The 15863-nt window shown below is 43.3% G+C and overlaps 2 protein-coding genes across 3 annotated transcripts; one reads left to right on the forward strand and one right to left on the reverse strand.

Annotated features, from left to right (window-relative positions):
- Positions 1 to 455: 455 nt before the first annotated feature.
- TSPO (translocator protein) lies at positions 456 to 10762 on the reverse strand. 2 transcript variants are annotated; one of them, XM_005533131.3, is made up of 4 exons: positions 10676 to 10762; positions 4720 to 4920; positions 2963 to 3101; positions 456 to 2099 (listed from the first exon to the last, which is right to left on the reverse strand). In XM_005533131.3, the coding sequence occupies exons 2-4, from the start codon at positions 4905 to 4907 to the stop codon at positions 1923 to 1925; spliced, it is 504 nt and encodes a 167-aa protein (XP_005533188.1). In that variant the 5' UTR covers positions 4908 to 4920; positions 10676 to 10762; the 3' UTR covers positions 456 to 1922. The 2 variants fall into 2 exon arrangements, with proteins under 2 accessions (XP_005533188.1, XP_014117153.1); XM_014261678.2 differs by lacking the exon at positions 10676 to 10762 and adding an exon at positions 6102 to 6231.
- Positions 10763 to 10974: 212 nt separating this feature from the next.
- On the forward strand, positions 10975 to 13441 carry MCAT (malonyl-CoA-acyl carrier protein transacylase). Its single transcript, XM_014261676.2, is given in 5 exon segments — positions 10975 to 11220; positions 11222 to 11419; positions 11518 to 11605; positions 11871 to 12088; positions 12363 to 13441. Coding segments are annotated over 5 exon segments (1173 nt in total). The 3' UTR covers positions 12786 to 13441.
- The last annotated feature ends 2422 nt before the right edge of the window (positions 13442 to 15863 follow it).

A 15863-nucleotide genomic window follows, 5' to 3' on the forward strand; every position in this document is an offset into this window, starting at 1 on the left:
GGAGTCCGAAGTAAGTCAATGGGCTGGTGTACTGCACGTTGTCTTCACGAATCTCGAATTCTGCTTTCTCTATGGCTTCAATGGTTCTTTTAACAGTGATGTCCAAGTGAGTCTTTTCTGATGCACAGATCAGGATATCATCCACAAAAGATTTTACAGATCTTCCCATTTTTCCTATTTAACATAAGAGAAACAAACCCTGCTGCATTTAAGAACTTGTACTGCTGGCTGTCATCTTTGGCCTGCCCCTTAAAGAAACCAGATTTTTGAGGAAGTCAGCAGGAGGCAATGTCTCGAACAGCACAGGAATGCATAAGCTGAAAGAAATTAAAGGAATTTTGAAAACTGCTAGAAGTCCAAACAGTCTTTGGACTTCAAAGTTTAGGGCCTACGAGAGAGTATTTGGCAGTGTGTTGCCGCTGAAGATGAATAGATCACATGGACACAGGTCGAGGTGTGGTGAAAGGAAGAGAAAGTTTATTTTTCCTCCCAGGATTTATAGGCTTCTGACCACGGCCAGGGATTGCATGGTCAGGATAACACTTTCTCACTGCACTGGCCATGAGAGATGCCCATCACAATACGTGTAACAGAAAGAATGTACACATATCTATGTTTACAGTTACTGTCGTGAGAAAGTCTTTAGAAAACCATGTCAGCAAGCTCAGAAGCTGAGTTTTCAGGGCGACAGCAGTGGGGTGTTCATTTGAAATTAATCATTCCTAATCTTTCCTCAAATCAGGGTCACTTGCCTGAAGTTCAGCAATTTTATGTGCAAGCTGCAAAAAATTCTGTCTGGCATGACATACGTATTGTATGGGTAGTAATTATTTAAGCTAGTTTGCAGCAATTAGGATGTGCTTGAGAGGAAAGTAGTTATAAAATTGTGTAAGTGTTCTAAACCTTGCTTCAAACTTTGCAAACATGTAGCACGTTATCCCTCATGATAAGGAACATGAAGGAATATCTGAGGCTATTTCAGGCTAGTCTGCAGGAACCTGCTTTGTTCCACTGACTGGCACTGGAGAAATAAACTGGAGAAATAGGCTGGAGAAATAAACTTGGGAAAATCCAACTGCTGTGCAAGTGGGACAGAAGGGAGAGCAGGGTTGCACAACCAGAAGTGATGCTCACACCATGCTGGCCCTCTGCTCAGATGTTTGGGTTCCTTAAATTTGGTTAAAGAAATGTTGTGACTGGGTTCTCACAGTTTCTTTACAGATGCTCTGTGGTGGTTTGCGGTGGTTTGTGTTAGCCATTGCAAAAGTGAGGAAAAGTGATGAAGGGGCTGTCTTTGAGGCTGTAGCATCCTGCTGCCTTCAGTGTTCTTCTGCTCAAAACAATTTAAAACTATATCAGCAAGGAACAAGGTTATGCGTAGTTTAATGCATTTAGCTGAATGCATGTACAGTTCTTCAAAGTCGGAAGGCACAAATTGCTAAAAAGAGCTTGTCTTAAACATTTCTGGAAAACAATGGCCAGAAGACAAATATCTGGTGACTGTAGTGGGACACATCACAGCACAAAAGCACTGTGCCTAGTGGTAAATATATGAAAGATTCAGGCCACAATTATGCCTGTCACCTTTCTGGAAACTGTGTTAGTGTGTGGCTGGATTTCTTCCTCTGAACATAAGGAAGTTTGAGTTCCTGCTTTCTTCTGGTAATGGTTAAAATGGTGTTGTTATGCAACATACAACACCAGAATATGGCACTTACTACTTTTCAATCAAGACTTTTAGTTTGCTATAAAACCCAGTCAGACATACACCCCATTGTGGCTTGCCTAATAAAGTTGTATTTGTTTTGTCAACTTGTAGATACCAAAGTAATGGTAGAAGTAGTTCAGCTAAAAATAAAATAAGGCCATAACTTTATATAAAAAATAATTGGGGAAAAAAAATGGTTTTGGCTGAAAACTGCTTATTCAGGTTTTTTCTTGCTGTGATTGTCTTTCCAGATCTGATAATTGAGTGCAGAAGCCAAGCTTAGCCAAGCTAAATAAGGAACCATCAAATAAGCTGCTGTTTTGTTGATGCTATACCAGGAAGCAGTGGTAGCTGTTGCTGTACCAGTTGTAAGCAGGAGAGTCACCAACCCCTGAAACACAAAAAGGTGGTTAGTGTTATTTTTACTTGTTGCATTTCCTGTGTGGCGCTCTTTCCACCTGGCTCTGGCACCTGTTCTATCCCTCTGGGAGTTAAATCCTTCCCAAAAAATCAGCCAACAGCAAAAGATGATAGCTTTCTGCTGAGTTGCAAACCACTTCAAGTCATAAAACAATACAAGTACAAGAAAGGGCATTCATTACAGCTGGGAGCAGAGAGGGAAAATGAAGTCTCTCTCACTCATACCCTCTTTAGTGGACAGTGAGACACTTCCCAAAGTGAGTTGGAGCAAGCAAACCTGTCCAGTTTGTTCATGTCACCTGAAGAGATGAACTGTGAATGAATCTGTGATGGATAGCAGTCTTTCCCTGTTACAGCATTGCAGGTACAGCTAGAAAACCAGGCAAATATTTTATATTTTTTATTACCAATTCTTATTTTTGAGAATAATTCAGCTGTTTCTCTTCAGAGAGCTGCAGAAAATGAGTCTTTTCTAAAAGGGGTGTTGATCACCTGAATAATGTTGTAATAAGCTGCTTATCACTGCTGTTTGCCAGAGAGACCTAGGAATTGCAATAAGGCATAAATGTTTACATCTTCTAATCACACAAAGCTCTTACCAAAGGCTGGCAGAAAGCTGCGTGAAGTCTATCAATTTAAGGGTGGTCTAGAACTGTAAATTCTCTCATGTGGATGCTGGCATGCATTAAAGAGAATTTTTTTAAAGTTCTGCAAGCCATATTTTGTATTCAGAGCCATTTTCAGGGAGAAAAGATTATGACACAAATCTTTCATGCTAATACCTTGCAAGTAAGAGTAGGAGCCTTTGGTTCGGAAACTTAGTGTTCCACTTACCCATCCCATTTTGTGAGCTCCAAAAAATATTGGAGTCCATGCCCAGTTTAATGCCAGGTTCCCTGCATACAGACCCAGAGGAACCACTGACTTTTCACTGAAGCCCCCCAGTTCCTTCCACACCAGGTAGGAGCTGTATCTGCAGAAAGCAAAGGGGAAGTGTCATTCACTACACTGTTTAAAGCTATCACACCTTCTTGATCAATAAAATAACTTCAGTGCCAGGATCTGGATTAATTTAGAAGATTTAGATATCTAGGCCCTACTATCTTGGCAAAGTAACGGACAGCACAAGCTTCATCAGCTGCTCTGGATAACAACATGGAGAGAGAAAAATTCCAGTCATGCCTGATTTCTCACTTTTAAGTGCATAGAAACAGATAACCTACTGCATTTTGGTCTTAAAAAAGAATGCCATGTTGAAATGGAAATAATTCTAAGATGCAAATAGCAAAGGAACTTTGTTTTAATACTGGAACATGGTATTTCAAAGATTAAAAAAATAAAAAATTAAAACCCACTTTTGAAGTGGATTAAATGAGTGGCATTGAGTGGGTTCCCAAAGCAGAGTTGTGTATGGGGAGCTCTGTAGCCACTTTCATTTCTTTGACAGGGACTGAACAATACAGCTTTGCTATTTTGGCAGTTTGATTGCAGAGAATAATGAAAACAAAAGAAAGTTGTGGCAGGGTAAGCATTAGAAACTTCAGTTTCCTAAGTGATTTCCAGAGCACAGCGAGGACTTGCACTTGTTCACACATCTAACTTCAACTTCAGACCAAGATTATGGTGCACAAATCTAGGAAGTTAACTGTCAAGAACAGCAGGTAAGCTTATTAAATCTTGCTTTTAGTTATTTGTTGCTTTCCATATATTTAAGAGATTCTTGAGAAATTAAATGTCTTGGTCATTCAAGGAATGTGTGTGCCTGACAGATTAGAGAAGGCTGTTACTAAGTATGAGCTTTTCACTATGCTGAATGTATAATACATAACCAAGACTATCCACCTTAGGCTACATTGATTTTGCTATTACCAAAATAATTGATAAGCTGTCACAATCTGGACTTTTTTAAGCTATTTAACTTGCTACCCACATTCGCGGTGAGAAATCTAGACACAGGGTTACACATTGTGCAATCAACTTGAAGGAAACTGGGAAAGCCACCCAGCACTTTTCTCCTTGATAAAAGGCATGTTTTTATTCACAGGTCAGAAATTATCTCATTCAAATGTTAACTCTTCAAATACACAGGTATTGCACTTAAATAAGTTAAAAAGTATATGTATTAGGAGAAAGAAAGAAAGAATACTGGTGGGGAGGGACTATGGAAGTGCCAACCCAGCATTTTCATCCATTGCCCTATTCAGCTCTGTTAGAACAGTTCTATCCTAATTTCCCCCACCCCTTTTTTTAAATTCTCCTAAAACTGAAGGACATACTTAGAAGAAATCTCAGTTCTGCCTTATCCCAGTGTTTCCAGCTTGGCAGGTCTTCCCCTCAGAATGAATAAGGAAAGCAAATTAATGGCAGATTTTCAAGCTCCTGATTTTGATATGGATACTTCTGCATACAAAATGTCCTATCAAACCCACACACAACTCCCAAAACATGTTTTTACCTGTTAAACATGCAGCTGGACATAGTTTCTTACAAACATACAGCCACAGGAGTACAGTCATATCCTCTGGTACAGCATCATACCAAAAGCAACTTTGAGATCAGGTCAGTGCCTTAATACAATGTGAAAAACATACCCCATAGATGTATAGAGAGTTCCCCAAACAGGAGCAAACACCCAGTTAGGTGGACACCAGGATGGCTTCTGCAGAGTTTCGTACCATGTTGGGATTTCTCTTTTGGTTATACTGCTTCCTAAAAATCCTCCTGCATGTGGCAGGAGCATGAAACCTACTGCTGGGGCCCAGGCTGGTACCACTTCCATTGAGACAGTGAACCTGAAACAAAACCAAACACTGATTGGCAGAGAACTTTTAAAATGCAACTGGAGAAGTTTCCATTTTTAACAGATTTTAAAAACAGGCATGTCAGATCTGATCCACAGCCTAGTGTTGTCATTGAGAGAGACTGCAGCTGAAATTAATGGATCTTGTACCAATACACCTGTAAAGGAATCCTCCCCTGGAGAGGGGAGAGCTGCTGAGAAGTGGGGCTTTTACTTCCCTCTCAGCTGAGTGCATGAAGATTACTGAATTTTACCTACAGAAATATCCTCACCCATAAGTATGGCAGAGGAATAATGCAGTTTAATGTTACGTGAACTGCACTTGAAAAATAATAAATGTAGTAAGAAGTGTGTATTTCTGTATTCACCCAAAAGCCCATTCCCTCAATGAAATGGCAGAGCCAAGGAAGAAAAGAGCATGTGCTTTCCTGTGCTCAAGCTGAAGAATGTGAGATGTTGTCTGCAGGATGCTCAGTGGGAGCCAGAAGGATGTGAATCAGTAGCAGACACTTGAGAAAGTGCATTGGAAAACAAACACCAGGGAAGACAATAAGAAGGTAAGTACTTAAACAATGTTTTGCTAAACAAGGAAGGCAATCTGGATACATGGGGAGTACACCTTTGGCTCCTTCATGAAGCATTCAATCAGTTGCAGCCATTGTAGCTGCCAAGCTCATTAAATTTGCCTGCAGAAGTAGGGCTAAGGGCCTTGCTCTGCTAGACCATGCTGCTTTAGTTAGGGTACAGGCAGCAGGAAAACCAGCAAGCAAGGAAAGAGGAAAAAGCATCAGATTTTCTGGCCAAAAGCCAGATGCTACAGAAGAGCTCTGCTTAGTTTACTGAAATGTAAATATTAGAGCTACAATTAAAAAAAAAGGACAGAACTGAAAGGTATTTTTTCAAATATACAGTAGGCAAATACACCCAATTCCTGTTTATCTGGTCTGCAGAGAGAGATTATGAGAGATTGCAGCAGTGGGGAAAGAGCAACTGCAGAAGGCCCAGGAGAGAAAATAAGGTTTTAGATCAATGAGCATTTCAGACACTTGTCAGAAAAAAGTGTCATATTGATACTGTCCTGGCTGTTGTCTTTCCCTGGATTTCAAAGCTTCTATTGCTATAGTCATGGTTGCTGGGATGAGGAGGTAGGGAGTGGGGAAGAGGAAATCTTACTTGTGATAGATGTGTTTTAACTGATAGGAAATGGCACAGATGAGGTTGCAGTGTCACAGCTGATGCAGTGAATTTCTGTTTGGAGATCAGGGTAAGCTTGGGTAGCAAGGGAGTTCTTGCATTATGAGACCACAATGCAGTCTGCATAGGATTGAGAGAAATCCTGGTGATAGAAGCAGAGTAGAGTTTTGAAGGCAAACTGACCATGGAGGGACTGGTAAGGCACACAGGATGAGAAAAGTTGATGGGGTAAACAACAAAGGGCACTAGGCCTGGGCTGAGGGCCTGGGGGAAGTAGGCAATGAATAGAAATATACACAAAAAAGGCAGCAGGAAAAGCCGCCAGAGATACGAGTCAAGGTCAAAAACAGAGCAAAAATGGGTGAAAAAAAAAAAGCAGAGGGAAGAATTCAGAACTGAGGCTGAGGAGGAGAAGGAGAAAGGGGACAACAATGTGATACTCTGCTGTGATAGGATCAATTAGGGAGGGAGGAAAAATCTGCAGGGCTCATTGCTGCCATAGTTCTGCCTAGTGGATTCTACTTATGAGGAAGCATCTTAAGTGGACCAGAGGAGTTCCCCAGTTCTCCTGCACTTAGAGCTGTGCTGTTATTTCCCAAGGAAGCAGGCTGTCAGCTGCTGTGTGCACCACTTGTCATACCCACCAGCAGCATGAAAGGCTCTGCTTTTACTGGGATGTGAAGCAACAACAAGGTGAGATGGGAACAAGAGCTTCGAGCACAATGATTCTCTTTGGCTGCCTTCAGATGAGTAATTCCCAAAGGTTAAGTTAGAAAGTTAGTAAGATCTCACTTTTTAACCCTTTTGCTTTGCCTACAGGGAGGCCAGGCTTACCTCTCTACACATGCTGTGATACATGCAACTCCAGCATGGCTGCCAAATACTATTTTTTCAAAAGTGATAAGCAAGAACCCAGAAGACCTAATGCTTTATTTGGATGCTAACAATATAAAGGTGGTTTCCTTGCAGCGTTCAGGAACTGGATTTTGTCAGGGTTCTGTTCCCAGGGAACAAAATCTGAAAGTGTTCTGTAAGTTGAAAGTGCTAAATACTATAAAATTGAAACAATATTGCTCTGTGGCAGTCATTAGTGAGTAAGTGATGTACCCATGCATGTTGGGGGAAGAACACTGAAATAATTCTTAAGAGAAAGAAAACCAGGCAAGCAAACAGGGAGAAGACAGAAACAGGGAGGGCACAAAACAGGGAAAGCAAAGATGCGAGAGAAGTGAAGACACAGCAAAGGGGGGGAAATAGAAATTAACAGATTGAACATACTGCCTGGAATTGAATGTTGGTGCCTCAGTCTTTTAACTACTATTACTACTAATTAATTATGTGCTGTATTTTCCAGTAGTATCTCTTAGGACTTCCCAAGCATGGCAAAATACTCTGTCTTACAAGGAGAAGGAGGGACAAAACCATGCAGCAAGACATGCTGGCAGCAAGACCACAGCTGTCCATCAGCAGTGGGAGTTCCTGTGTTTTCATTCCCAAGAAATATCAACTTTCCATAAAAAATATAGGTAACTCAGAAAACAGCATGGAAGAAGCCACATCTGTCTGTCTCTGGTTACCTGATGTAGGTCTTTAGCAAGAGAATAAGTAAAATGCACTGGAGAGTCTCTGCGTTGGCCAGTGCTGCAGTCTTTGTTTACCTGTGCAGTACAAGACCTGTACAATGTTTACAGAACACTCTGTACATTTTCTAAAAGTAATGTAAGCACAGCAGTTCATCAGCCCTGCCTTCCTTTCAGTGCTGATGATCTGAAATGAATTGGTGAGAACTTACACACCACAGACTTGGTAAAACAGCCCCACTGGTTGCAGCAGTATTACTCAACCTAGAAGTAATAACTGCTTTCCCAAGTTCTAAGGTGAATTGCACAATATTCTTGCACCCTCATTTTCATACTGAGGAATGCTGGATGTCTGTGAATGATATCTGCAGCGTACCAGCAGATATCTGCCTCTAAGAACCACCAAGGTTGGAAATATTTTCTTCTCACACACACTTAACTTGTTTACTTCTTTTTCTACTTCTTATCTCTGCCCTGCAAGATATTCCTCATCATGCTGTCCCTTTTCTTTTTATCCCTAGTGTGACTTCAGGCAGTTTCAGCAGTGCAGTGAGGGCTGCAATAGGCCACTTTGCTTTACATACATGTTAGAATAATTATTCTAGATATTCAAAACATCTGACTTACCCAAAGTTGGTTCCAGCTTCATAAAGTAAAAGGAGAAATAAAGGGGAAAAAAAACCCAATAGTTAAACTTGCTGCCTAATGGGCTTCTCTCTGTTGTTTTTCTACAGTGACATAACATGAAGAAAAAACTAACAGAAGCTTTCTGTGTCTTCCTTCCAGAAAAAACACTGTGCACCCAAGTAAAGGGATGGGGTGCGCTGTAAGTGGGATTAGATATATCATGACAGATAGCTGGGTTGCATCAGCCTGATGAAAAATGAACTAAAACTTCTTTGCCTTGAGAAGGTCTCTGAAAGACAGGTGCATTTCCTTCCTTGGGGCACACTGTCAGCAGGAAAAAGGAAGGTAGGAAAGGAGAACTGCTTTCATCCCATTTTCTTATACCCCTGTGCTGATAAAACTTCTGACTAGTTCCATTCTTGTGTAGCTTGGGGCTGACCACCCAGTCACATGGGGCTTAAAAATCACATTAAAAACACAAAGGAAAATCTCCCTGCAGAGCTAAATCACCCTGGCAGCCCTGCGGTTCCCACTGCCCAGTGTTTGGAGATGGACTGACAAAGCTGGGTTCCCAAGATACATAATCTCCCTCTCATCCTTTACCAGACATTTTTTAAGGGCAAATAAGGCTCTGCCCAGGTCTGAGAGGCAGCATGCAAATTTTCCCCAGAAGGAAGGCTTACTAAGATAGATGTCTGAAAAATTAAAGATAACATAATTTATATTGATAAACTATTCATATGTGTTATGGTTTTAATTCCTGGGAAACTGCAACACTGAAATAAAATTTATATCACAGTCTATGACAAAGAATACAACTAGCACAAAAGAAAAAAAAAAATCAGGCTTATCTTTGCTATCTAATCTCAAATAATAGAGACACTTCAAACAAGAAATGGTATAGAATATAAATAGATAATAAATATAATTATATATAGAATATAAATATCTAATAAGTGTATAATATATGTTTATAATATGTATTTAGAATTTTTAAAAAATTATGGTATTTATTGAAGACTGTGATGCAAGGTGTACAGATGGAAACAAAAAATGTCACTACCTAGGTTACACTTCTTTTAAAGTGACAGAGCACAAGCTGTGCAAATAAATCTATGATTTATTCACATACAGGAACTGAAATGCATACTGAAGCAAAATCTTTGCTGGGTGAATTTGCCATTTACTGCTCAATCTATTCTCATTGACACTTACGTTACAGGTAGAGGCAGCCATGGGCTGGGATGTGGTCACATATATGTTTTATATCTCCTATGTTACTGCCCATATATTTCAGCTAACTTGAGCAACTCACTTATGGTTATTTTACCTGAAGGCTGACACAAATGGAAGAAATCATCTTACAAAATAGCACAGAGGATAGAAAAGTGAGATCCTTTCGAATTGGCTAAAGTCCTTTTGAATTCGCCAAAATAAAGTCAACATAATTTCCTGCTATTGTGACATATTTTTCTTCTCCCAAGCTGTACTTATTACAGTCTGTTTCACTGAGCTGCTCTGACTCAATGCTTGATACTGTTTCATAACCTTACTTCATGCAAAATCGTTACACAATTACAACTTCAGCACAACAACTTTCGCTTTTTAAAAACTAATCTTGTCGTTGAACGCTCAAATTATATCACAGTGCATTTTGGGCTGATTTACAAGCATCACTCAAAAACTCAGAACTGAAACCAAAGCACCTTCACTCTTAAAAAATGTTCCTCGGCGACCCTGAAGGAAGGAAGATACCTTAGTTAAACAGCAGCATGAAAACTTCCGAGTGCTGAGAGCGAATGTACTGCGTGTGCGGTGTTCTCTGAGAGACCAGAGGAACAGGATTTGCCTTTCTACTGTGTGCGCACAGCTGTGAAGCACTGAAAAACTCATGTACCGGATAAAAATTTAGAATAAGCTCCCTAGCTTGGTATGTTTATTACTATTATTATTATTATTATTATTATTATTATTATTATTATTCAAAACACTTTCCGCGCTAAACGGCGGCACGGAAAAGCTGTGTTTGACCAAGACGTCTCCGCCCGTGAGCGGCGGCGCGGTATCGCCCCGCCGGTCTCCATGCATCCCCCTGCCCGGCGGACCCGCGGCTGCTGCACGGGGCTGTCGCCGGCAGCAGAGAGCAGGATCGCCCCCCTCAACCCGAGCCGAGGGCGCCCGCGGGGCGCGGCGGGGTCCCGGCGGCGGCAGCGCTCCGGAACAGCCGGGACCCGCGCGGGGGCTGGGGCGGGTGGCCCCTCGGCCGAGGCAACCGAACCCCGCTGCGGGGCTGCGTCTCCCCTCGGGCTCGCCGTCCCGTCCCGTCCCGTCCCGCACCGGCGTTACCTTCTCCTCCGCTACTGCTGCTGCCGCTAGTCGTGCCTACTCTGCCGGAGCACCGAAGCGCCGCCCCCGGGGCCGCACGGGATCCCCCGCCCCGAGGCGGGCTCAGCGCTGGGGTGGTGGACGCGCCTGGCGTGGGCTGGGCCCAGGGCGGCGAGCACCGAGGCGGCCCGACTGACCTCTCTCCTTCCCTTCTCGTCCCTCCCTCCCTTCCCGTCCCTTTTGCCGGCGCCCGGCCCGGCAGCGGCTGCAGGCGGGGGCCGCCCCGTTCCTGTGGCAACGCCCGTTCCCGGGCGGCGGCCATGGGCGGCTGGGCCGCGGCGCCATGGCGGCTTGGTGGCTGCAGCGGGCGCGGCGGCCTCCGCGACGCTGCGCGGCTGTGGGACAGCTCCCGCCCCGGCGCTGGGGACCGGGCGGCGACCCTGAGCGACCTCCTGCAGAGCTCGGTGGAGGCCGAGGAGCCGGGCGCGGCAGCGGCGAGGCGGGAGCGGCGGTGCCCCCGGGAGGGCACGGTGCTGCTCTTCCCCGGGCAGGGCAGCCAGTTCGTAGGGGATGTGCCGCGGGCTGCAGCAGTACCCCGGCGTGCGGGAGATGTACCGCCTGGCCGAGAAGGTGTTGGGCTACGACCTGCGCTCCCCCTGCCTGGAGGGGCCGCGGGACGCGCTGGACCGCACCCAGCACTGCCAGCCCGCCGTGGTCGGCGCCTCCCTGGCCGCCGTGGAGAAGCTCAACCACCTGCAGCCTAAAGTGAGGGGCCGCGTTGGGCGCGGGGGGTCGGGGCGGCGGCGCCTCGGGCCTGGCTCGCGGTGCGGCTGAGGCGGCGCTCGGCTTTTGTGTTCCCGCAGGTCGTGGAGCGCTGCGTGGCGGCCGCCGGCTACAGCGTGGGGGAGTTTGCGGCGCTGGTCTTCGCTGGAGCCCTGGACTTTGCTGAAGGTGCCTGGGGAACGTACGGAGCTCCCTGCTAGGATCTCCCAGCCCGGGCCCGTGCTGTTTCCAAAGCGTTGCCTGTTATCACTGTGTCCCTCCCGCTTTTTATTTTTAATTAGAGAACAGATTTTACTTTCTGCTTCCACTGTTCGCTTTAACATGTGTAATGCGGCATTAAAAGCATTGAGTTTCACGAGAGTGAGCAACTGCTATTTCTTGCGCGCAGGTGCCCGCCCTCACGTTCACGCAGCATCTCTGTTTCTCTCCGTAGCGCTGTACGCGGTGAAAGTGCGCGCCGAAGCCATGCAAAAGGCGTCGGAAGCTGTCGCCAGTGGAATGCTTTCGGTTGTCGGCCGGCGAGAGGCAAATTACAAATTTGCCTGCCTGGAAGCCCGTAAACACTGTGAATCGCTGGGTATAGAGAACCCCGTGTGCACAGTTTCAAACTATTTGTTTCCAGACAGCAGAGTCATTGCAGGACACTTACAGGTATTGCTTCAAGTGTAATTATTTCTTCAGCTGAACTGAGCATTTCACTTTTCAAGAACTTTTACTTTGCACTTCTGTGTGGGTGTTATGTACAGCCTTAGTTTGTCCAAACAAAAGTATTTGATCTGTGGGTTGGTTTTTTTTTTCTGGTATGTGTTCAGTTGTTTGGTGGGGAAAGAAATACCTTTATCACAGTAAGTCAATGAGGTGATTCTTGTGGGGTGACTGAGCAAACCCTTGTTGTGCAAGACTCACTTCTCTCTCTCTTTTATAGGCTTTGGAGTTTTTGCAGGAGAATGCCCGAAAATATTATTTTAAACGTACAAAAATGCTTCCAGTCAGTGGGGCTTTTCATACCAGCCTCATGGAACCAGCAGTAGAGCCACTGGCTGAAGTCCTAAAATCAGTTGAAATTCAGAAACCGCTGCTCTGTGTGTATTCCAATGTCGATGGCAAAAAGTACATGCATTCAAAGCACATTCAAAAGCTGTTAGTGAAGCAGGTGGTGTCACCTGTTCTGTGGGAGCAGACCATGCACTCAGTGTACGAAAGAAAGCAAGGAACAGAATTTCCTTACACATATGAAGTGGGGCCCGGGAATCAACTAGGAGCCATTCTCAAACAATGTAATTTGAAGGCCTGGAAACAATATAAACATGTAGATGCTCTGGAAGATGAGGAAGCAGTGAAGACTTAAATAACCTCTTGAGAAAAATCCACACAATTCCTTTTTTTTCTGATTTAAAACTTTGTGCTCCCAAAAGAGGAAGTCTTAAATATTCTTATGTTGTAAAGAGAACTATGTGTGTAATTGCAATGAACATTTTCCTTTGAGTTCCTCAGGTGTGGAAAGGGGAGAGCAAAGTTTGGCCTTCCATCTGTGTTGGGACCGCAGTGCTGTCAACAAACAGGCCAGGTAGCATTGTTTGGCTTCAATCCTGCAAGCAACTTTTTTCTCTTGGGTTTTTTTTTTGTTTGTTTTTTTTCAGTTGGTTGTTTTTTGGGGGAGTGTTTTGGATGTGGATTCAGGTTCCAGTTGGTAGCCCTGGCTGTCTGATGCAGGGATCTTCTGCTGGAATGTGGGGGTTGTTGTTGGCTCCAAGTTGTAGAGGGCTCTGTTCTGGGCTGGAGGGTGCATTTAGAGGAGCCATTTCTTGGGATGGCTTTCAGGTGTGTTAATGTTCCCATTTTCTTACTCAACTGACTTGTGGGGTATTCATTTATGTGAAGTTCTCTTACTTTGTGTCCACATTGCCAGGTAGCAGCTGAGTGAGGCAAATGATGTTACTAGAAAAATTATTTTCTTATGGTTAAACTATAAATAAACTATGAAGCTTTTCTTGCTCTTTTTAATGCTTTGGGGTGCATCATTATTGGCTCTGTCCGCATGTGGATGGAAGTAACTTTCCCTCCAGTTGTCCAATGCCACATTGGTTGTGCTGAGTTACACAAGAAACGTTCACTGGGAAAAAAAACTTAACAAAAATATTATGTTCATTTCCTGGCAGTAGGAAATTATGAACTAGAGAGCAGCAGGTTGTCCCAAACCCTCCTGGAAAGAGCTTCCCATTTCCCAGCTTGTATATTTCTTTTTGGTATTTTAATGCTGTATTTAGCAGATATATAGAAAAAAATTAGGATATATTACTTAAATCAAATGACTGACAATGTCTTCAGTAGTGTATTATGAAATGCAGGAGAACTTCCAATTACAGTACCAATCATTCTGTAATTTCACACTTGTGACAGGGAGAGTGAATTGAAAACACTGGCCCTTATTATTGTTGCTAAGTGGGCCATATTATTAAACAGTTCTTTCATGGACTGCAGCTGGCAGCTGTGCCTCCCCTTCTATTACAAATTCCACTTCTAGCATGTGTGAACATTAACAATCAGTAAAATACTATAGAGTTTTTCAGCTTCACCATTGGACTGCTAGAAGCTGATGATTAAGGGTTGGAATAACTGTAAAGAAAATTATTATTTCAGTGAAGGTTCCTATGTTACAGGTAAGACATTAATTACTCAGAAAAGCATACCAAAGTCTTCAGTTAGAATTATCGGTTAGAATATTGCAACTAAGTCCCATTCATATTATTAAACACTGTTGTCCTGTGTTAGAAGTTTCTGACCACACCTTTTAAGACCAAACACAACGTTCATGACTTTCAAACCAGGTTTTAAGATAGCTGAAACTGAGTGTGGTATGTTGGTGGCACTAATTTTAGTGCTTTAAAATTTCTGGACTTTCTTTTTAATTATTTAACCTTTCTGAGGGAATGTTGGAGACCTGTTTTCTATTTGTAGTGTTCTTGCCATAATTTTTTTCATTTTTTTCCCCCCTCATTTCATTTTGTTGTACACTTTGCTCGGAATTAAAGCTCTTTGGGAAATCCAATCTAGAAATCTCTTGTTTGCGAACCATTAGATAACCTTTGCACTTTTGTCAGCTGCAAAATGCTGAAGGGAAATCTGTATCCTAAGGGCATTCCAGTCTTGTGGGTCTTGGTTAATTAGTGGGAAGAAGGACCCATCACCACTGTTGGGTGTTTGCTTTTCTTCTGTGCAGTGGTTGGAGCTGAGGCTTCTCTTGAGTGAACTTTGTGTCTCCAAAAGAAGAAGCCAGAGGGAATCATGCTCTTGTGTTGATGTTGCAATTTCTAGGAGCAGAAAAAGTGTGATGGAGGTCTTTGTATCTCTGTATGGAGAGTATTCAGGGCTTGATTTTGTGTGGTGCCCATTAGCACAGCCTCACCTCACATGCACTTTATCATTGGCTGTGGCTGGGCACACAGTGCCCAAGTAATTACAAATCCTAGATCTCAGAGCATTTATTTAATGTGTTTGCTCATCTATCCCCTCTGCTTCTGGAAACTGAATATTTGAGAGGTGAGAAACCAGCATGGCTTCTTTGCCTATGAACAAGCAGAAACAGGATGTGGAAGAAAATCAAGTGCCATAAATGCTGTCACATATGAGAAAGTGTGCAGTGAAAAAAAAACAGAATTAATGTTGGGTCTCCTGGGTCACTGTGGGGGTGTGACTGAAGGATTAACTAACTGTGCTCCACAGGTGAAAGAGGAGCCTGGCACTCACTGCTCCATGGTACTCCAGTTAGTGCTGATTGCTGTGGCTTTGGATGCCATTTGTGTTGTGTTTAACTTGTTTCTTTGCTGGGATTGAATTTTGTATTCCTTGAGACTGTGTTTTTCCCCATACATGGTGGATGATGAAATTCCCCTCTCTTGTGATTCAAAGCCTTACGTTATGGATTACAAGAATGGGAAAAAGCAGAGTCACCCCACACAGCTCTTGGATGAAATAGGCAGTGAAGAGTCTCCTGTTCATCATCGCTCCCCTGTGCATAAAGGTTATTTATCTGGAAACAATTATTAAATTGTAGTATAGTATTTATTTAGGTAGTATTAAATTGATTCAGCTGGGAAGAGTCAATTTTTTCATAGCTAGTACTTTTATTACACATGAATAATTTATTAGACCCTCCTGATGTTAAATTTTACCCTTTACTAAATAATAACTTTAGCATATTTTTCTATCACACTGCTATTATGGAGCTCAGCAGAGCAGTCAATTCACTGATAAAACTTTAGTCTGTTTTTTTGGCTATGCGTGCCAACTTCTGGCCTGTGTGTGACTCCAGTTCCAGATGTATTAACTGTGCTTTTCTAGAAAAAAACTTGTCTGCTGCTGAAGGGCTCATTAGCTTGAGAGCATTTTGGAAAAATGTGACACTGGAATGTATGCTGCTGCTGCT

Source organism: Pseudopodoces humilis, chromosome 5 (assembly GCF_049639895.1).
Source record: "Pseudopodoces humilis isolate 2021_Gansu_Grassland_sample_001 chromosome 5, ASM4963989v1, whole genome shotgun sequence".
In the NCBI taxonomy this organism is placed as follows: domain Eukaryota; kingdom Metazoa; phylum Chordata; class Aves; order Passeriformes; family Paridae; genus Pseudopodoces; species Pseudopodoces humilis.